A 23,294-nucleotide genomic window follows, 5' to 3' on the forward strand; every position below is an offset into this window, starting at 1 on the left:
AGGGAGAACAGAATCAACCAGTGGCAAAGATATATACAAATAATGTCAAAGAACATAAATTATGGTGACATTATGTATGATAGATCAAATCCTATCAAAGGGATATTTCAAAGCTAACCCAACTGCCAAATAATGTGATTATAGTAATAACTAGCTATTGTCTTCTTAAATCCTAAGACAGAAGAAAACTCCCACTTTCTCTATAGAGCTTATATTTTCCCCAGTCCTGGAACCTCTGGGGTGGGGCTCACTTTCCTGCATGCATTTATCAATTCATACCAAATGATATTGCATCCACTGATCCCAACCTAATCAACACAACAAGTACCCCCTCAGCATGCTTCACTTCAGACTGTGTCCAGAGATGTCAGGAATGGAATGTCAACCCTGCAGCCTCATTACTCACGTAAGACCTTTCCTTTCATAGGATTCTATAATTCCAGTCCAGGAGGTTCACTTCTTAACAAAGTCCTCAAACCTAGGTATAGACCAGCTCCCCTAAGATAGAGCATATGTTCACATGTATCCATAAATTAGGGCAAAATATATACCTGAAAGCAAAAATACACAATAGTCTGTAGTGACTCAGTATAAAGTTCATAATGAAATAGTGTCCACTTAGACTTAGATACCCTTGTCACCTACTTCCTATTACAGTTCTCTCACTCACTCCAAACCTAATTCATCAAAGCAAGGACTGGAAAAGCTGAATAAGGGCAAGAGACTGGCATACTTTAATGATGACTCTATAATTAATATCAGGCCACCCCATCAGCTGGGGCCCTAGTCGGGGAGTCCTGAGATTCCCAAACAGACATGATAGGCCTAGGCCTTGAACAAATCCCTCTCTCCATTGTTACCAGTCATCTCTATCAGGAACAACACAATAGACCCCTTTGTGGGCCCCCCATAGGACCTTGCCCTCAACTTGGATCAACAACGGTAGAGAATGTTCCATCCTCCGAAGGGAGGATGGACAATATACTCTATGCTACACCTGAGGAAGATGGGTCCTGATATGGGGCAGCTTGGAACATTCCTACTTATGACCACAGAATGTGAGCTCAGATCTAGAGGGATGCAGAGATCACATAGGCTACTAAGCTGAATCAGCCCCAGATCACATCAAATCAATGGGGTTTACAATCAACAATATTTATACACCTTTCCCATATTTGGGAGCTACTCTCTTCCCTGATCCAGCTTTCTGGTCCTTCTGCCAGCCATGACATCACCTCCCCAGACAATAATTAGAATACATATCATATTTCAGGATCAGGCAAAAAATACAAAACAAAACTAACAACAACAGAAAAAAAAAAACACTAGTATAGCCACAGGACCTCTGGAATTCAACTAAAATATGCCTACTAGCTATCTACAAAACAGAGATACCCGCCCCCCCCAACTCTTCATCTGCACTATTCCAGCATTTAGGTCCATGATTGTTCAACAATTTGTTTGGCTTTGTATGTTGACTCTCTTTTCAGCCACCAGGTTTCAGATGCTAGCATGATGCCGACCAGACTTCCCTGGACAGACAGCCCCACCAATGTGTCCTGGAGCTTCACTTCCTCAGAGCCCTTCCCCATTAGGGAAAGAGAAAGACAGGCTGGGATTATGAATCAACCTGTCAATGCCCATGTTCAGCCAGGAAGCAATTCCAGAAGCCAGACCTTCAACCTTCTGCACCTCACAATGACCTTGTTTCCATACTCCCAGAGGGTTAAAGAATAGGAAAGTTATCAGGGGAGGGGATGGGATACAGAGTTCTGGTGGTGGGACTTTTGTGAAGTTATACGCCTCTTCTCCTATGGTTTAGTCAATGTTTCTTTTCTATAATTAAAAAATTTAAAAAAAAACTTGTTCTCTCACTAATAAATTTTAAAATAAAAAAGAAAAGAAAAAACAGTATTAAAACTCATATTAATACAGGCCAATATCAAAAAGCAAGAAAAAACTCAAATAAGTAATCTAACCTAACACTTTAAGATGCAGGCAACGGAAAACAGAAGAAACCCAAAGTAAGAAAAATAATAGAAAAAACATAAATTAGGACAGAGATGCAGGATACCCAAAAAATTACTCAGAAAGATAAGTTTGTGGTCTGAAAGTCATTGCCTTTCACTGAGCATGCATGCATCAGTAAAGTAGTTGGCATGGTTCAGCAAAAGACTTTCCTTCAGGTCCTGAGTCTTTTTATTAACAAGATTTACAAAACACCAGGAACTGTAGATTCAAAGGGGTAGGATTAAAGGATTTAAACATATTATAGTGTGGTGTGGTAACTGAAATTTAAAGTATATTTAAACTTAGTATATGAATGACTGCTGCTTATCAGTAGCCTACTGACCTTTTTCTCCTATATAAAGTTAAGACTTTATGTGAGGGAGCTGTTGTTGAACTTCTCAGTAACCCAGCTATGTTTGAGGAATATGCATACAGCTTACTGGTAACAGTCTTTCAAATACTGGCTTAGATATAAACCTGAAGGTATGAACACCTGATATGAATCTTCTCCAACAAAAAAGGTAATAGACAGGAGAAAAAAAAAGCCTTAGACTAACAAGAAATAAAAAGCTAGAAGATCATAATAAGATTGTAAATGAAAGGAGAGTAACCACAGCAAACACCAAAGAAACCCAAAGGATCATGAGCTCTTTATACAAATAATTACATGCCACCAAACAGGATAACCTGGAAGATATGGATAAGCTATTAGACTGATGCAGCCTCCTAAGACTAACTCCAGAGAAATTAGAAACTATGGGTGACCAGTAACAATAAAGAAATTGTAACAGTAATTAACTATGTCCCCCAAAACAAAAGCACAAGACCAGGTGATTTTACCAGTAAGTTTCATAAAACCTTCAGGAGGAGTTATACCTGTACTTTTCAAGCTCTCCCAAACCATAGAAGAAATAGGAATATTCTCTAATACTTTCTGTGAAGCCAATATCATCCTAACACCAAAAGATGAAAGTAATACAAAAAAATCCAAAACTGAATTCTACAAGCCTATATCCCTTATGAAAGTAGACACTATGACTCTCAACAAAAATTTAGCAAATTAGATTCAGTACATTAAAAAAAAAATTCCATCTCATGACCAAGTGGGATTTATCATAGCTATTTAAGAGTGCATCAACATATGTAGTCAACAGTGTAATTCTCCATATAACAATAAGAAATTTAAAAACTAAAAAAAAAAAAATTAAAGATTATTTCCATAGATTCTGGGAAAGCCTTTGGCAAGCTTCAACATTATTTTAAGATTACTACTTTTAAAAATGGGATTGGAGGGAACATACCTCAATCTAGTAAACATTATAAGAAACCCATAGCTAACACCATACCAAACGGAGAGAAATGAAAAATATTTGCCATCTAGATCAGAAACAAAGCAAGGCTGTCCAGTGTCACTACTTGTATTCAACATAGTCTTGGAATTTCTAGCTATGTCAATTTGGAAAGAGATAAAAGGATTACAAATTGGAAAAGAAAAATGAAAGTCATCATTATGACATTATACACAAAAAATCCAGAAGAATCCAGTAAAAAACTCTTAGAAAACACTAGAAAATATATTAACATGTATAAATAAGTGCTCCTATGTGCAAGTAATAAACTAGAAAGGGAACAGATCATGAAAGCAATCCTATCTCCAAAAGCATCAAAATTAATTAAATGTCTAGGCATAACTTTAATATGGGAGACAAATGACTGGTACACTGAAAACCAGGAATCACTATAAACAGAAATATAAAAAGACACAAGAAAATGAAAAGCTGTCCCATGCTTATAGATTAGAAGATTAGTATCAGCAAAATGACCATCTTACCATGAGGAATGTACAGATTCAATACAATTCCTATCAAACACAGTATGAACTTTGTTAAAAGGACTGAATAAATGGTACAGAAAGTTACCTGAAACCACAAATAACCAGGAAACACAAAAAAGGCAGGAACATATGTGACTGATAAACTTTAAAATAAATAAAATTTAAAAAGATAGGGATGGACATTACTTAATGATCAGAGGATCAATCAAGAGGATTTAACAATTATTAACAACTATGCACCCAATGAGAAACCATCTAAATACATCAAACATCTAATGACAGAGCTACAAGAATATATTAAGAGCAAGAAATTAATAGTAGGGGACTTCAACACCCCACTCGCTCAACTTGAAAAATCATCCAGGCAGAAAAATCAATAAAGACATGAGGGAGCTAAATGAGGAGATAGATAAACTAGAACTATTGGACATTTTCAGAATCATTCACCCCAAGAAATTGGAATACAAATTCTACACAAGTCCGCATGGGCCAGTCTCAAGGATAGACCACATGTTAGGCCACAAAGACAGCATCAGCAAATTCAAGAGCATTGAAATCATCCCAAGCATCTTCTCAAACCACAGTGGAATTAAAATAACGCTTAACAATTTAAAAAATCACTATTAGTAATAGTCCCAAAATGTGGAAGCTCAACAGTACACTTCTTAACAACTACCGGGTCAAAGAGGAAATACAGGAAGAAATCAAAATATTTCGAGAGTTTAATGAAAATGAAGACACAAGCTATGAAACTATTTGAGACACAGCTAAGGCAGTACTGAGAGGGAAGTACATATTCATACAAGCACACATTATGAAACAAGAAAAAGCACAAATAAACAGCCTGATTGCTCATCTTAAAGACCTAGAAAAAGAAGAACAAAGGAACCCTAAAGCAACCAGGACAGAAATCATTAAAGTTAGGGCAGAAATAAATAATATTCAGAATAAGAAAACCATATAAAAGATCGACGAAAGCAAATGGTAGTTCTTCAAAAGAGTGAACAATATCGACAAAACTTTACCCAGACTCACAAAAAAAAAAGGGAGAAGACCCAAATAAATCAGAGTAAATGAAATAGGAGATATCACAACAGACGCCACAGAAATTCAACATATCATGCGAGACTTATATGAACAACTATGTGCCACCAAGCTAGAGAACCTGGAAGAAAAGTATCATTTCCTAGATAACTACCAATTTCCAAAATTAAGTAAAGAGGAAGTGGATAACATGAACAGGCCCATCACAGCTAATGAAATTGAAACAGTTATCAAAACCTTCCCAAAAAATGAAAGTCCTGGACCAGATGGTTTTACAAATGAATTCTACAAAACCTTCAAAGAAGAACTAATACTTGTACTTTTAAGTCTTCCAGAAGATTGAAGACACTGGAGTACTCCCTTCCAGCTTCTATGGAGCCAACATCACTTTGATACCAAAAGCAGACAGGGACACAACCAAAGAAAACTACAGAGAAATATCTCTGATGAACATAGATGCTAAAATACTGAACAAAATTCTAGCCAACCAGATACAGCAGTAAATTAAAAAGATTGTTCATCATGACCATGTGGGGATTATCCCAGGCATGCAAAGTTAGTTTAATGTTGGAAGTTCTTACCATAGCAATCAGGCAGGAGCAATGAATTAAAGGGATACAGACTGGAAGAAGTCAAGTTATCCCTATTTGCAGATGACATAATAGTATACATAGAAAAAAAACTAAGGAATACAGCAAGAATTTTTTGGAAATCATCTGGCAATAACGTAAGGTGTCAGGCCACAAAATTAACATTCAAAAGTCAGTGGCATTCCTCTATGCAAACACTAAGTTAGAAGAAGTTGAAATCCAGAAATCTTTTACTATAGCAACAAAAACAATAAAATATCTAGGAATAAACCTAACCAAAGAAGTGAAAGACTTGTATACTGAAAATTATGAGTTTCTACTCAAGGAAATTTTTCAATTTTCAAGACACAAAGAAGTGGAAAGATATTCCATGTTCATGGGTTGGTAGAATTAACATCATCAAAATGAATATACTATCCAGAGCCATTTACAAATTTAATGCTCTCCCCATCAAGATCCCAACCACATTTTTAGGAGAATAGAACAAATTCCACAAATGTCTATCTGGAACCAGAAAAGACCTAGAATTGCCAAAACAATCTTTAGACAAAAGAACAAAACCAGAGGCATCACACTCCCAGATCTCAAATTGTATTATAGGGTCATTGTAATAAAAACTGCTTGGTAGTGGAGCATTAATAGACACACTGACCAGTGGAATAGAATTGAGAGCTCATAAGTAAGATCCCACTGCTAGGTACATCTAATCTTTGACAAAGGTGCCCAGACTACTAAATTGGGAGAGCAGAGTCTCTTCAACAGATGGTGTTGGAAAAAATGGGTTGAAACATGCAGAATGAAACTGAACCACTATATTTTACCAAAAAACATAAGGAAATTCCAAGTGAATCAAGGACTTGGATACTAGCAGATACTTAGAGAAACTAGCAGATACTTGAGAAAAATATTGGCAGAACTCTTTTCCACAAAAATTTTAAAGACATCTTCAATGAAATTAATCCAATTACAAAGTAGATTAAGGCAAGTATAAACCTATGGGACTACATAAAATTAAAAAGCTTCTGCATAGCAAAATAAACCACTACCCAAACAAAGAGACCCCTCACAGAATGAGAGAAGACCTTTACATGCCATACATCAGACAAGAGTTTAATAACCAAAATATATAGAGAGTTTGCCAAACTCAACAAGAAAACAAATAACCCCATTCAAAAATGGGGAGAGGACATGAGCAGAATATTCACCACAGAAGAGATACAAAAGGCTGAAAAAATGCTCCAAGTCTTTTATTGGCAGAGAAATGCAAATAAATACAACAGTGAGATACCATTTCACTCCTGCGAGAATGTTATACATCAGAGAAGGTAGCAGCAGCAAATGCTAGAGAGACTGCAGGGTCAAAGGAACCTCCTTTACTGCTTGTGGAATGTAAATTGGTCCAACCCTTGTGGAGAGCAGTCTGGAGAAGGCTAGAAATGGACCTACCCTATGATCCTGCAATTCCTCTTCTGGGGATATATCTTAAGGAACACAACACACCCATCCAAAAAGATCTGTGTACACATATGTTCTAATCAGCACAATTTTCAATAGCCAAAACCTGGAAGCAACCCAGGTGTCCAACAGATGAGTGGCTGAGCAAGTTGTGGTATATATACACAATGGAAGCTATGTGGTATATATACACAATGGAAGCTATTAAAAACGGTGACTTCACCGATTTCAGCCGATCTAGAATGGACCTTGAAAAATTCATGTTAAGTGAAATAAGTCAGAAACAGAAGGATGAATATGGGATGATCTCACTCTCAGGCAGAAGTTGAAAAACAAGATCAGAAAAGAAAACACAAGTAGAACCTGAACTGGAATTAGCATATTGCACCAAAGTAAAAGACTGGGGTGGGGGGATGGAGAGTACAGTTCCAAAAAGATGACAGAGGACCTAGTGGGGATTCTATTGTTATGTGGAAAACTGAGAAATGTCATGCATGTACAAACTATTATATTTACTGTTGAATGTAAAACATTAATCTCCCAATAAAGTAATTTAAAAAATAAATAAAAAGGGACGTTTTATTTTTGACATTTATTATTGATACATACAGCTGAAATCTAGTTGACAGTAATGTACTGATATTACATTTTAGGTTTTGGGTAATGTTTCTAAGACTTTGTGAGAACTGTGGTAGTTATCTTTGGGAAGTAGGAGAGGGACACAGAACTTTGGTTGTGAAACTATACCCTTAATCATACAACACTGTAACCAATCATTAATCACAAATAAAAAATGAAAAACAGAGGGAGTCGAGCAGCAGCCAAGTGGGTTATGTGCATGTGGCACAAAGCGCAAGTACCAGCATGAGGATCCTGGTTCGAGCCCCTGGCTCCCCACCTGCAGGGGAGTCGCATCACAAGCATTGAAGCAGGTCTGCAGCTGTCTGTCTTTCTCTCCCCATCTCTGTCTTCCCCTCCTCTCTCCATTTGTCTCTGACCTATCCAACAATCATGACATCAATAAATACAACAACAATAAAATCAGCAAAGGCAACAAAAAGGAAATAAATAAATAAATATTTTTAAAAATGATGAGGAGGGTGGCCATTGGGCTTCCCAGCGTGGCGGGGTGGGGGGGGTTGGGATGGAACACAGTCTTTTGGTGGTGGGAATGGTGTTTACGTACAAACAAAAAAGAAAGAAAAAAAAAAGAAAAAAGTGAAGTGATATTATCCTGCAGTTACATAAAATTTTTTAAAAATGTCATCATTGGAGGCAGATAGGAAAGGGAACATAGTTAAAACACAAATAAAAAAGTGTTATTGTAGTAAGTGAGTTAATAGTGTAAATACACACACATATATCTAGTATAGTATAATATGTATTATAAACACAAATGTCTCTGAACATATTTATCTCATATATAATATTTTCATTTTGTGGCTGAGAAGACAACATGGTGATTTATACAACAAACATTCCCAGGTTTAATCTCTAACATCACCATTAAGTCAGACCAGTGATCTGGTAAATAAATATTGTTACATTCCATGTGAAAAACAGTTAAGTTATGGAAGGGAAAACTAATTAATATCATAAAGATTTTTATTTAGGGGGCAGTCAGTGGTGTACCTGGTTAAGTGCATACATTACAGTGAGCAAAGCCCCAAATTTAAGCCCCTATTCCCCACCTGTAGCGGAAAAACTTCATGAGTGGTTAAGCAGGGCTACAGGTATTTCACTGTCTCTCTCCATTTATCTCCCACTCCACTCTCTATCCAATAATAAATATATTTTAAAGGATATATATACACATACACATATACTGCTTTATAAAATGTCATATGTGGGGGCAGGGTGGTGGTGCAGCAGGTTAAGTGCATAGAGTACTAAGCACAAGGACACACACAAAGATGCAGGTTGGAGCCCCCAGCTCCCCATCTGTAGGGAGAACACTTCACAAGAGGTGAAACAGGTGTGCAGTTGCCTATCTTCTCTCTCCCTCTCTATCTCGCCCTCTTCTCTCAATTTATATCTGTGTATCAAAAAAATTGGAAAATGGCCACCAGGAGCAGTGAATTTGTAGTGCTAGCACTGAGCCCCACAATTTATAGTGCTAGCACAATAACCCTGGAGAGAATGTATATGTGTATGTATATATTGACATTTAAGATTTTGAAATTATATTAAATTCTTGCTTAGAAAATTTGCAGAAACAAAGCCTTAAACAATGCATTTTTTTCTAAAAGTGTAAATTGCTTCATGAAGGACTCTATCTTCCTGAGCTGGTAAAGCAGGTTATACCAAAATTATTTACTTTTATTTTTTATTTGCTACTAAAACTAAACCCAGAGCCTCACACATGTGCCACAAAATTGAGTGGTCTCTTAATCCAATTTACTGTTTTCTTATTTATTTATTTTTTTTTATAAAGAAATAGGGTGAAAGAGGCCATAGCACCAAAGTGGTGGAGGCAGACTTGAACCTGGTTTATACACATACTATAGCACCACACTATCCAAATGAACTATTTAGCCAGTTATTTATTCATTTTTTGAGAGAACAAAAAGGAAGAGACAGAGGAAGGAGAAACATTATCGTATTGTTTCACTATCCACATAGAATTCCCAATATACCAGCCATCATACGCTTATGTGATGCTTGAACACAGGGCCTTTGCACACATAAGACATATGCTCTACTGAGTAAGTTATCTCCATAGCCCCAAAGTTCACTATTATCAACCAATTCATTATGGAAGTGAATTAACACAGAGACCAGTAGTCACTATTAATATCATGACTCATCAACAATAATATATGAAGGAAAAGCTAAACTAACTCTACAGGCTATTTTTAAATAAATTTATGGGGTTAACTAAGTGAGTCACTGCTAACGGAACAGCTTGAGAAAGAGTAAAAATAGCTACCACAATCACTCACTTAAATTTTAAAGCATATAAACAAGCAGTACTAAGTACTATTAACTACTGATTTCATTAGGTAACAAATTATAAGCAATAAGAAAAGAATCACTTAAAAGTGTGAAATCAACTAAATAATCTAATGACATTAAGAAATAAGCCATTTGAAGGTATCTCATTTAGTCAAAATCATCGCACTAAATAAGCACCTGGAATTTCCTCCACAATATTAAATTTGTGTAGGGTCTATCTAAGGCCACTAAAGATATTTTGCCATTGAAATGTCGAAGCAACACAGTAAAAAAGCACCAATAAAATCTAACAAACAAACAAAAAATACCTGTTGGCTTCACAGTGGCTCAGACTCTAGCGGGGAATTCCATTAGATGATGATATCAGCAGATTTATTATGTAAAATAGAATGTAAAATTTAAAAAAGCAAACACATTTTAAAGTAAACTAGTCTAAAGAATTTAATATTAATGTATCAAATTCTGTATATTGCACAGTCAGAAAAGTCCTAACATTAGGCATTTTTGCATACAAAAAAAATGTCGTGAATTGTCTGACAACCCAATATTACCCCAACCAAGAATCTTATAAAATTTAGAGATTTCATGTAACTTAGCATACTTGCTCGGCATGTTCTACTTATGTGTATACAAAACTCCAAGACCAAAATTTTTTTTTTAATTCTTGAAGTTGTGTGTGTGTGTGTGTGTGTGTGTGTGTGTGTTTGTTACACTTACACAACAAAAGTACACAGGTATATGTATTATGTTTTAGTGGTAACAGAAATTTAAAGAGAATATATCTAATTTCTATTAAAATTTTAGAATTAATGCAATGGGCAGCAAATGAACTAAGCACAGAAGAATACAAATTTAAAAACTTTGGGGTTCCAGGAAGATGGCGGACTGAGAAGCTGCTAGCAGCGTGAGCTCTGATCACACCTTCTGGAAACAGGATTTTCTGCCTTTAGCAGGCCAGTCAATAAGGGGTCCTAGTGGTGACACCAAGGAAGTGACTATAATTTAATTTGGGTTAAGAATTAGAGTAAAGGTGGCATGGACTAGCGGGCGGGCTGCTCCAGACTTCCCAGGCGGCAGTGGGCAAGGCGGGTGCACCAGGCATTGTCCTCCGCCTGGGAAGGCGGCTCCTCCGCAGGTTGCAGAGCGTTGCTGGGCAACCGGCAGAGGACCCGGAGGGAGCACTATAGCTTGGGGGCTTTCTCTTGGGAGTCTCCAGGGACCACCACGACCCTGAGGGCGGATCCAAAGACTTCTTAAGTATAGCTCTCATTGGATCAAAGGACTTGGAGCTAGTTTTCATTTTCGAGAAATCCTTTAAAAAAGTCTGGAGGGGGGGGGTTCCCGGAAGATGGCGGACTGAGAAGTTGCTAGCCTCTGAGCTCCGAACACATCTCCTGGAAACAGTAGGATTTTATGCCTTTAGCAGGCGAGCCAATAAGGGGTCCTAGTGGTGACACCAAGGAGGTGACTATAACTTAATTTGGGTAAAGAATTAGAATAGGGGAAAAATTCTTTTTTCTTCCTTTTAATTTTCAAGCATACCTCCTCCCCCACCCATAAGCAGTCCCTGGGGACCAGCTCCTAGCAGGGTACCCCACACCACCAAACAGGGTGCTTTTTTGAATTCACTGATACACATTTGGGAATTTCCTTGCACTGCTCTTCAATTACAACTCTTTTTCTTATCTTCTCCCTTTTCTCTCTCTTGTTTCTCTCTCTCTCTCTTTTTTTTAATATTATCATACACTTCTTTCTTCTTTGCCTTTCTGAATTTGTGAATTATTTTGGGGAAGAAATCTGACTCAGAGTGGACTCTCTATGTGTGTATCTCTGCTCTACTTCCCTTTCCCCTCTTGTTACCCCTAGAATATACAGTGGATAGTAGATTTACATAACTGTCTATTCTTGCTATCCTCTCTTTCTTTTCTCTTTCTTCACTGGGATTTGGTTACTATTTTTTCACGGACTGGAGAAATTGTTTAGCTAACTGGTAACGATTAAACTACTTCAATACTTACTTCAGTTGCTACTGTAATTCCGGCTGTTGGTGAGTGCAATTGTCATAAAGGTATTTAGTAAAGTGTTACTTGTACTCAAGACACAACAACTGAGGAACAACAGAGTATAAAAAAAACACATAAATAAAAAAAAATGGGTAGATCAAAAACAAAAAAAAACAGCTACTCCAATGAATGAAGACAAGAGCCCAGAAGAAACTACAAATCAGCCAGAAGTAACCATAGATAAGAAAAGTATGCAAGCTTCAGCATTTTCCTTGTACTCATTCTCAGTTACTCTTTAGGATATGATGGCTGATGAAGTCAACTGACTGCATTTTTGAGAGTTTCCCTATAGCAAGGTTCATATGGCCAGTGTCAGAAGGCTTCTTACGCCAGCCAAAAAAAAAAAAGAAAAGTATGCAAGCAATAATAAACTTATTAATCACAGAAATGAAAACAACATTGGAGGAAAGGAATGGCAGTATTAGGGAAACAGTTGAGACCCCCAAGGAAAATACTGATTATCTTGAGGCAATTAGAGAACTGAAAGCTGAAATTGCTGTAATGAAGAAAGAAGCTGAGGGAAGGGAAAGCAGACTAACAGAAGCAGAAAACAGAATTAGTCAGAGAGAGGATGAGTTAGAGAAAACTAAGAAAGAGGTGAAAGAGCTTAAAAAGAGATTGAGAGACACTGAAACAACAACAGAGACATATAGGATGATCTCAAAATAAGTAACATTCGTATACTTGGCCTGCCAGAGGAAGAAAGAGAGGAAGCGGTAGCAAACATTCTAGAGGAAATAATAGAAGAAAACTTCCCAGGCCTGAATAACAGAAAGGACATCAAGATTCAAGAGGCCCAGAGAGTCCCAAACAGAATCAACCCAGACCTGAAGACACCAAGACACATCATAGTCACAATGAGTAGAAGTAAGGATAAAGAAAGGATCCTAAAGGCTGCAAGAGAGAAACAAAAAGTCACATACAGGGGAAAACCCATAAGATTATCTGCAGACTTCTCCACTCAAACTCTAAAAGCCAGAAGGGAGTGGCAAGATATCTATGGAGCCCTGAATGAAAAAGGATTTCAACCGAGGATAATATATCCTGCTAGACTTTCATTCAAACTAGATGGAGGAATCAAAACCTTCTTACACAAACAACAGTTAAAGGAGGCAACCATCACCAAGCCGGCACTGAAAGAGGTTCTAAAAGACCTCTTACAAACAAGAACATCACTATACTACTTGCAATATATCAAAGCAAACAATTTTTTTAGAACAATGGCACTACATTAAATCCGTAATATCAATAAATGTCAATGGCTTAAACTCACCCAACAAAAGGCACAGGGTGGGGGGATGGATCAGAAAACATAACCCAACCATATGCTGCTTGCAAGAATCCCATCTGTCACAACAAGAAAAACACAGACTTAAAGTGAAAGGATGGAAAACTATCATACAGGCTAATGGACCACAAAAAAGGGCTAGAACAGCCATTCTCATCTCAGACACGATAGACTTTAAATTAAATAAAGTAATAAAAGATAGGCAAGGACATTACATAATGATTAGAGGATCAATCAGCCAAGAAGACTTAACAATTATTAACATCTATGCACCCAACGAGGGACCATCTAAATACATTAAGCATCTACTGAAAGAATTTCAAAAATACATCAATAGTAATACAATAATAGTGGGAGACTTCAATACCGCACTCTCACACTTAGACAGATCAACAAAGGAGAGAACCAATAAAGATACAAGAGAATTGAATGAAGAGATCGACAGACTAGACCTCTTGGACATTTTCAGACTCCTCCACCCCAAAAAACTGGAATACACCTTCTTTTCAATCCACATATCACATACTCAAGGATAGACCACGTTAGGCCACAAAGACAGCATCAATAAATTCAAGAGCATTGAAATCATCCCAAGTATCTTCACAAACCACAGTGGAGTAAAACTAACATTTAACAACAAACAGAAAATTATTAAAAGACACAGAATTTGGAAACTAAACAACATGCTCCTTAAGAACCACTGGGTCAGAGACTCACTCAAGCAGGAAATTAAAATGTTCTTGTTAACTAATGAAAATGAAGACACAACCTATCAAAATATTTGGGACACAGCTAAAGCAGTACTGAGAGGGAAACTTATAGCCATACAATCACATATTAAACACCAAGAAGAAGCTCAAATGAACGACCTTACTGCACAATTGAAGGACTTAGAGGAAGAGGAACAAAGGAACCCTAAAGCAACCAGAAGGACAGAAATCACTAAAGTTCGAGCAGAAACAAACAACATCGAAAATAAAAGAACCATACAAAAGATCAATGAAGCCAAATTTTGGTTCTTTGAAAGATTAAACAAAATTGACAAACCCCTAGCCAGACTCACCAAACAAAAAAGAGAGAAGACTCAAATTAATAGAATTGTAAACGACGCAGGAGATATCACAACTGACACCACAGAAATCCAGAGAATCCTGCGAAACTTGTATAAAGAACTATATGCCACCAAGCTAGAGAATCTGGAAGAAATGGAACAATTCCTAGAAACCTATGCACTTCCAAAACTGAATCAAGAAGAACAACAAAATCGAAATGCACCAATCACAGACAAAGAAATTGAAACCGTTATTAAGAATCTCACCAACAACAAAAGTCCTGGACCAGATGGCTTCACAAACGAATTCTACAAAACTTTCAGGAAACAGTTAATACCCATACTTCTTAAGCCATTCCATAAAATTGAAGAAACAGGAATACTCCCTTCCACCTTTTATAAAGCCAACATCACCCCAATACCAAAAGCTGATAGGGACAGAACAAAAAAGGAAAACTACAGACCAATATCTCTGATGAACATAGATGCCAAAATATTAAACAAGATCTTGGCCAACTGGATACAGCAACACATCAAAAAGATTGTTCATCACGACCAAGTGGGATTCATCCCAGGAATGCAAAGCTGGTTCAACATCCGTAAGTCAATCAATGTCATTCACCACATCAATAAAAGCAAATCCAAAAACCACATGATTATCTCAATAGATGCACAGAAAGCCTTTGACAAAATCCAACACCCGTTCATGCTCAAAACTCTACAAAAAATGGGAATAGATTGGAATTCCTCAAGATAGTGGAGTCTGTATATAGTAAACCTACAGCCAACATCATACTCAATGGACAGAAGCTGAAAGCATTTCCCCTCAAATCGGGGACTAAACAGGGCTGTCCACTGTCACCGTTACTCTTCAACATAGTATTGGAAGTTCTTGCCATAGCAATCAGGCAAGAGAAAGAAATCAAAGGAATACAGATTGGAAGGGAAGAAGTCAAGCTCTCACTATTTGCAGATGCTATGATAGTATACATAGAAAGACCTAAAGAATCCAGTAGAAAATTACTGGAAGTTATTAGGCAATATAGCAAGGTATCAGGCTACAAAATCAATGTACAAAAATCAGTGGCATTTCTTTATGCAAACACTAAATCTGAAGAAGAAGACATCCAGAAATCACTCCCATTTACTGTTTCAGCAAAATCAATCAAATACATAGGAATAAAGTTGACCAAAGAAGTTAAAGACTTGTATGCTGAAAACTATGAGTCGCTACTCAAGGAAATAGAAACTGATACCAAGAAATGGAAAGATATCCCATGCTCATGGATTGGAAGAATAAATATCATCAAAATGAATATTCTCCCCAGAGCCATATACAAATGTAATGCAATACGCATCAAAGTTCCACCAAGCTTCTTTAAGAGAATAGAACAAACACTACAATCATTTATCTGGAACCTGAAAACACCTAGAATTGCCAAAACCATCTTAAGGAAAAGAAACAGAAATGGAGGCATCACACTCCCAGACCTTAAACTATATTATAAAGCCATCATCATCAAAACAGCATGGTACTGGAACAAAAATAGGCACACAGAATTCTGTTCCAGAGGAACAGAATTGAAAGTCCAGAAATAAATCCCCACACCTATGGACATCTAATCTTTGATAAGAGGGTCCAAAGGATTAAATGGAAAAAGGAAGCTCTCTTTAATAAATGGTGCTGGGAAAACTGGGTTGTAACATGCAGAAGAATGAAATTGAACCACTTTGTGTCACCAGAAACAAAAATCAACTCCAGATGGATCAAAGACTTAGATGTCAGACCAGAAACAATCAAATACTTAGAGGAAAACATTGGTAAAACACTTTCCCACCTACACCTCAAGGACATCTTTGATGAATCAAACCCAATTGCAAGGAAGACTAAAGCAGAAACAAACCAATGGGACTACATCAAATTGAAAAGCTTCTGCATATCCAAAGAAACTATTAAACAAACAGAGAGACTCCTCACAGAATGGGAGAAGATCTTCACATGCCTTACATCAGACAAGAAACTAATCACCAAAATATATAAAGAGCTCAGCAAACTTAGCACCAAAAAAGCAAATGACCCCATCCAAAAATGGGCAGAGGATATGAACAAAACATTAACTAGAGAGGAGATCCAAAAGGCTAACAAACATATGAAAAACTGCTCTAGGTCACTGATTGTCAGAGAAATGCAAATTAAGACAACACTAAGATACCACCTCACTCCTGTAAGAATGGCATACATCAAAAAGGATAGCAGCAACAAATGCTGGAGAGGCTGTGGGACAGAGGAACCCTTTTACATTGCTGGTGGGAATGTAAATTGGTACTGCCTCTGTGGAGAGCAGTCTGGAAAACTCTCAGAAGGCTAGACATGGACCTTCCATATGATCCAGTAATTCCTCTCCTGGGGTTATACCCCAAGGAATCCATAACACCCAACCAAAAAGAGGTGTGTACTCCTATGTTCATAGCAGCACAATTCATAGTAGCTAAAACCTGGAAGCAACCCAGGTGCCCAACAACAGATGAGTGGCTGAGAAAGTTGTGGTATATATACACAATGGAATACTGTGCAGCTATCAAGAACAATGAACCCACCTTCTCTGACCCATCTTGGACAGAGCTAGAAGGAATTATGTTAAGTAAACTAAGTCAGAAAGATAAAGATGAGTATGGGATGATCCCACTCATCAACAGAAGTTGTCTAAGAGGATCTGAATGGGAAACTAAAAGCAGGAACTTATCAAATTGTAAGTAGGGTACCAAAGTAAAAACCCAGTGGTGAGGGGTAGACATGCAGCTTTCTGGGCCATTGGGGGGTGAGAGTGGGCGGGAGGGATGGGTCACAGTCTTTTGGTGGTGGGAATGGTGTTTATGTACACTCCTAGCAAAATGTAGACATATAAATCAGTAGTTAATTAATATGAGAGGGGGAAAATCAATTGTATGTCTCAAAGTTTCTCAAAACACAAACTGAATCTTTTTAATATATAGGCTGTGTATTTGATATGCGGACTCTCTCAAAAGCCTAGACCAAGTAGATTAGAAGCATCCAATAGCACAGTTATATACAAGATACTGGATACTGTACAGCAAACCCTAACAAAAGGACTTTTCAAAGTTAACCCAATTACCAAATAATGTGATGATAACATTAACTATCGATTGTTTTTTTGAACCCTAAGACATCAGGAACCTCACATCTCCACTATAGAGCCCCTACTTCCCCCAGTCCTGGAACCCTTGGATAGGGCCCACTTTCCTGTATGCATCTCCCAATCCAAACAAATAATATTGCATCCGCCGATCATAACCTAACCAACGCAACGATTGCCACCTCAACATGCTTCACGTCAGACTGTGTCCAGAGACTTCACGTGTGGAATGACAACCCTTCAGCTTCATTACTCGGGTGAGCCCTTTCCTTTTATAATACACTCTAATTTCATCTCAGGTAGTTCACTTTCTAACAAAGTCCCATAACCTAGATATACACCAGTTTCTGTGACAGAGAGCATATGTTCACACGTATCCATAAACTACTGCAAAATATATACCTGAAAGCAGAAGTACACTAGAGTTTGCAGTGAGTACCTCCCTAACACTTCCTCTGCACTGTTCCAAGCTTGGGATCCATGATTGCTCAACTAATTGTTTGGCTTCGTATGTTAACTCTCTTTTCAATCACCAGGTTCCAGATGCCACCAGGATGCTGGCCAGGCTTCCCTGGATTGAAGACCCCACCAATGTGTCCTGGAGCTCAGCTTCCCCAGAGACACACCTTACTAGGGAAAGAGAGAGGCAGACTGGGAGTATGGACCGACCAGTCAACGCCCATGTTCAGCGTGGAAGCAATTACAGCAGCCAGACCTTCTACCTTCTGCAACCCTCAACGACCCTGGGTCCATGCTCCCAGAGGGCTAGAGAATGGGAAAGCTATCATGGGTGGGGGTGGGTTATGCAGATTGGGTGGTGGGAATTGTGTGGCGTTGTACCCCTCCTTCCTTATGTTTTTGTTCATTAATCCTTTCTTAAATAAAAAATTTTTAAAAAAATTAAAAACTTCACTGTCAATTGTTATTTTAATAAATGTTTGCTTAAGTTGAGACCTGTTTAACATATTTTTATTTCTTAAATTATCATATAAAAATTAGGGCATCTTTATATGAAATCAAGGTTATAACTTCTTTTTAATATATATTTGACCATTTGGTTGGGCAGTAATGATTATAGTACAATTGTTGACACCTAGATACAGTTTCGCATCTCCCTGCCACATCTCCCTGTAATCCACTATTATACATAAACACATATGATATTGACTTCTAAGAGTTCAGAATTTGATTACAAATGCAGACATAAAACATACTTTAATTCAACAAAATCCCTAAACATAAACAAGTGAGTATTACTCATCCTAACCATTCCTGGTGTAAAGATTTTTTAAAGAAAAAAATATTAGCAATTTTAGTCCTCCATCACAACATTTAAATATGTCATATTTTTGCTCACTTTTTATCTTAGCTTATTATTTGTCTCTAGTCTTGCTCTGATCCATTTTCAATCTTTATCACCACAACCTTGGATCTTACAATGCAGATACTAGTTTCTTCTACAATTCAGATAGACCCTGCCTAAACTGAATTTGTGTTGACTGTCAGTGGTGTCTTTGCATCCTCTTCAAAATGACAACTGTTAGGAGACTACTGACTAAAAATCTTGGTCACCAAAGAAGTAGATCTTTGTTTGGAAAAGAAATACTGCCATTAGCAAAAACATTCTTAAGACATAGCATCTGCATGTAGTCATTCGTGTTGTGCATGATTTCTCTTATATCACCATTTAAGAATCTAATTTCATTCACCTAAAACACTTCCTTTCATATCCTTACTAACAATGTCATTTCAAAGATTTTTGAGAATGTCAATTTCATATATTTCCTACATATGAGAACTGTTAACACAATCTATGTGAATTGATTTTTATTTCTAATGACATAACATCATATTCTGAGTTACTTCAATCCAACTGGATTTTGAAGACTAATTTTAAGTTCATAATAGTCTCAAAATTGTATTTTCTAGAAAAAGAACAATTTTTCATTGTCATTCTACCCTGCTTCATTAGTGTTGATATTGTTCATTAGGTATTTTGTGGATTTAAAAAAGAAGATAAAGAAATACAACAAAAACGCTTTACCAAAATCCTGCATAATCATGGTATGAGCCATTCTAGAGTTTGATGTATGCAATCCAAGACTTCCAACACCAGAATCCATATTTAGCAAAGTTCATTCAGAAACCTCTGTAAAAGAAGTGGTTTTAAAAATAGTTTAAGTTCATTTTGTACACAATAATTTGTTTTCAGAAAAAAAAATACAACTGAGTCAATGCCTTTCAACTAGGTATTCAAATCTCATTACAAAGAAAAACAAAAATGTTGATTAGATGCTTTATGTGATAGTCATAAATAAAATAGGGCCAAGTAGAAGTAAACCAGAGATAACAGAGAATAAGATACATTAAGGATGGTGAGCCATAGGGAAGTGATAGAAGCAAGCAAATGGACAAAAGCACAGTAGTAAGGTTCCAGTTAAAATGTAGTTTATTGAAGAAGAAAAAGAAGAGATGGTAACACACAATAGTTGGAATATTTATACATTACTAGAAGACTCAGGTGTCTAGCATTAGTGAATTTCATCCAGTGGCTCTCATCCATTTCTTCCAGACCCAGATCAGCCCTGCAGCGAAGATCTGCAGACAAACTTGTGTTTCACTTCAGGTTCTCAGGATTCTACTTACAATGTAAAATGTTCTATCCAAGTTGCCCTGTAGTTCTCTGAGCAAGTAAGGACTTCCAGCCTTACTTTACTACAGTCTCTTGTCTCACAGTTTGGGGTACTCAAGAAACATGACTGCTTCCTAAATATGGCAGAGACAAAATCATTCAAATACAAACATTTAGCAAAGTGTTTCTCTCTGATACTGTTTACTTGTCATTGAACATTTTTCACTAATAATTAAAGTCAAGCTAACTTCACAGCAAATTTGAAAGGGTTAACTTTTTTCACTTGAAATGACTTATTTAATATTTTAATCATTTAGATTTAGTATCTAGTTAGATAAATTGGAATGTAAAATCAGATGTCAGCCAACATTTCTTACAATTGAATACATATTGTGATCCCAAATTAATCAACAAAAAATCTGCCAGTTGTATAAAGCATTTGTCTCATATTTAATTAGGAGTGTTTAATAAATTAAGCTATGATCTGCAAAAGATATAGTTACATCCCTAAAGAAAGTCTTACAAAACTGTTAGTGTTAACTGTAAGAGAAAATAACTTTTATTTTTAATATCCTATTGCTATAAGGAGGAGAGTCTCACATGTAAACCTCTATCAACATTTGAGCCATGAATATATAAAATCCCTAAAATATGTGAGAAAAATCGCAATTGTTCAGAAACCTTATTTCCCTTTTATTATGTTATTTCCTGTGCCAAGTGTTATAAATATGAAGTCAACAGAGACCAGGCACTTTCACAATAAACTGTCTTGTGCTCAGATAAACTGAAATGCAATAAGCATCTGCTTTATCATTTAAAACAGAATACTATTTAAATTTTAGTGATAGTAACTATCATAAAATAGAACAAAACAATTCTTTAATCATTTAATTTTAAATAAGATAAAACAATAAATAATCACCTTAATCTGAGTGTTTTGAAGAAACTAGATTTTCTCACATATTAAAGTAAATCCAGCAGCAGCTTTTTTTTTTCTTTTTTCCTTTTGAGCTATGATATTTCCTCTGGTAAAATGCTCTATTTACCTATCATAAAAAATCAAAATAAATATTGTATAACATTTTAAATTCAATTTCTGACACAACTTAAGTATCTCTCTTTACATTCTAACTTGCAAGGTGAGATTGGGAAGGACTCATGTGCTCAAATCTGTTCACCTACAAAGCAGCGAAAAGCATTCTAATAAAACCAAGTAACTACTTTGATATAAGCAACGTTCTTAAACTTAGAATTTGGCTACTTGGTTAAGCCAATATCTTTTCTAAAGCATATTTTAAAAATGACAATCAACAGCTTATTTTGGAAAGTAAAGGAAAGTAACTAGGATCTTTGGTTTATTGCCAGGTTCATAGAGAAAAATATACACTAACACTCAATACAGTGAGATTAATTTGACACACAATCCAAGTATCATGGTTAATAAAACAATGCATACAAAATAAATCAGTGAACATATTTTGATATATGGGAAGGTTCAATAAGATCAATCACAAATGAGTTCTGAAAACAGTAATGTGTGTGTATATATATGTAGAGAGAGAGACTATACAAGGAGGCTTTTGAATCGACACAAGACATTCTATTAAGTGGAGGTAACCACCAAGTGTGCTTGAAGTAAATATGTTTCCATCACTGTAATGGAATTATAAATCAACACAGATACACATCATTTCCCCCGTGTGTGTGTGTGCATGTGTGTGTGTTTCTATCTCATACACACGTACACTATTTTATTTTCATCATCTCTCCTAACAGCTCATTCAGGACCTAGTCTCTTGGTGAAGTAAATAGCGTGCCGGATAAAATATAAATTCTAAGGCAGCAGAGTGAGAGAGCATCAAAGTAGTATTTTCTAGATATGAGACAAAGGGCAAGTAGCAGCATTGCAGTTTTGGACATAACCACCTTCTTGCTTAAGTCCTTTCCAAAGTTCATGACCAGATTTCAATCATTCGGAATAAAAAACACACTTCTCATATATTAGCAACGTGACTGTATCTGAAATCACACAAGAGAACCTTCACTGTTAAAATCTGAGTATCTAAACAAGTATCACTTTTCCTTTCCCTCTCACTTGATGTGATGCTCACCACAGCTGTTAACCACAAGACTTGCAGTCCAATGTCTCATCCTCTCCAGGTCCCTCCGTCCTACTACATGGAAGAAAGCTAGGAACCAAAATGGTGGTATTTTAGCAGAGGCGACAGTTTCTGCACAGTCCCCTCACCAAAAGTCTCTGAAGGCTCCCTAGCTTGCAAAATTCCCTATACAGTGCCACCTTCTCTCAAAAGCTGCCCTGTAACAAGATTAACATTTTGGTGGATGAAGAAACCAAAAGGAGGTGGGGGGAAATGGGGAGAGGAGGGGTGAAATGTAAGAAATACGGAGGAAAAGGGCACGGAGAGAAAATGCCAGAGGGACGCTTCATTCTTTACTGTTTTGTTTTCCGCCATTTTCCCATCACCCTAAACCACAGACGGCCTCAACTAAGGCTTTCACTCTCAGGGGCTCTGATCTAGAAGACAGTACATTTTTTTCCCTCAGTCCCTGCACTAGCTGGCTGCTGCTGCTGCTGTTGCTACAGCTGCTGCTGCTACGAAGGAAAAGAAAGTCTGCTTAAGGAGGACAGAGAAAGCTTAAGGACTAGATTCCACTTCTATTGTTCCCTCGCCCTTTACTGCAACATTGGATGCGAGTCTGTCCACTTCATACCAGTTCCACACCAAGCGCAGAGGACTCATGTCTCTCTATTCTATCCTAAGAAGTACTCTTACCTGCTGCCGCCATCGCTACAACCAGTGGGACTCTGACCGCTCTTCCGATTTCTGCCCGGTGGGGGCGGGGGGTAGGGGCGGGGCGGCAGCTGTAGATCTGTACAGCCTTCTCATTAGGTTTCCTGAGACTCCACCGAACCAATCAAATGTCACTCTGTGGCTGTGAGGTATGCCGCTGCTTCCTTCGGGTTTTTAACCAGGTTTACATACTGAGGTTGCATTACGTCACACTACCATTGCTGCAGGGTAGGGGACAGAGGTAGGGGGTGCGGTGCTGGTAGGGGTGCTCTGAGGGGGTGCAGGGGAGGGCGTGGTGGAGGAGGTGATATACGCGTGCGCATTAAGGAGATTAGAAATTCCACACTGGATCTGTGCTTGGAGACCCTGCGTTCTTGCAATGGGTACTGAAGAGCAGAGCTAGA

At 37.3% G+C, this 23,294-nt stretch overlaps 1 protein-coding gene across 4 annotated transcripts in view; it reads right to left on the reverse strand.

Annotated features, from left to right (window-relative positions):
- ZNF711 (zinc finger protein 711) overlaps positions 1-23,033 on the reverse strand; it is a 66,780-nt gene extending 43,747 nt beyond the window's left edge. Inside the window, exons 1-5 of one of the 4 annotated variants that reach the window (XM_060182859.1) lie at positions 22,873-23,033; positions 22,189-22,266; positions 21,000-21,123; positions 20,092-20,211; positions 19,490-19,594 (exon numbers count right to left, since the gene is read on the reverse strand). In XM_060182859.1, the coding sequence (XP_060038842.1) occupies positions 19,490-19,568 (79 nt within the window). In that variant the 5' untranslated portion in view covers positions 19,569-19,594; positions 20,092-20,211; positions 21,000-21,123; positions 22,189-22,266; positions 22,873-23,033. The other 3 variants (XM_060182860.1, XM_060182857.1, XM_060182858.1) reach the window with 3 other exon arrangements.
- Between the last annotated feature and the right edge of the window lie 261 nt (positions 23,034-23,294).

The sequence above is a fragment of the Erinaceus europaeus genome, chromosome X, assembly GCF_950295315.1.
Source record: "Erinaceus europaeus chromosome X, mEriEur2.1, whole genome shotgun sequence".
In the NCBI taxonomy this organism is placed as follows: Eukaryota; Metazoa; Chordata; class Mammalia; order Eulipotyphla; family Erinaceidae; genus Erinaceus; species Erinaceus europaeus.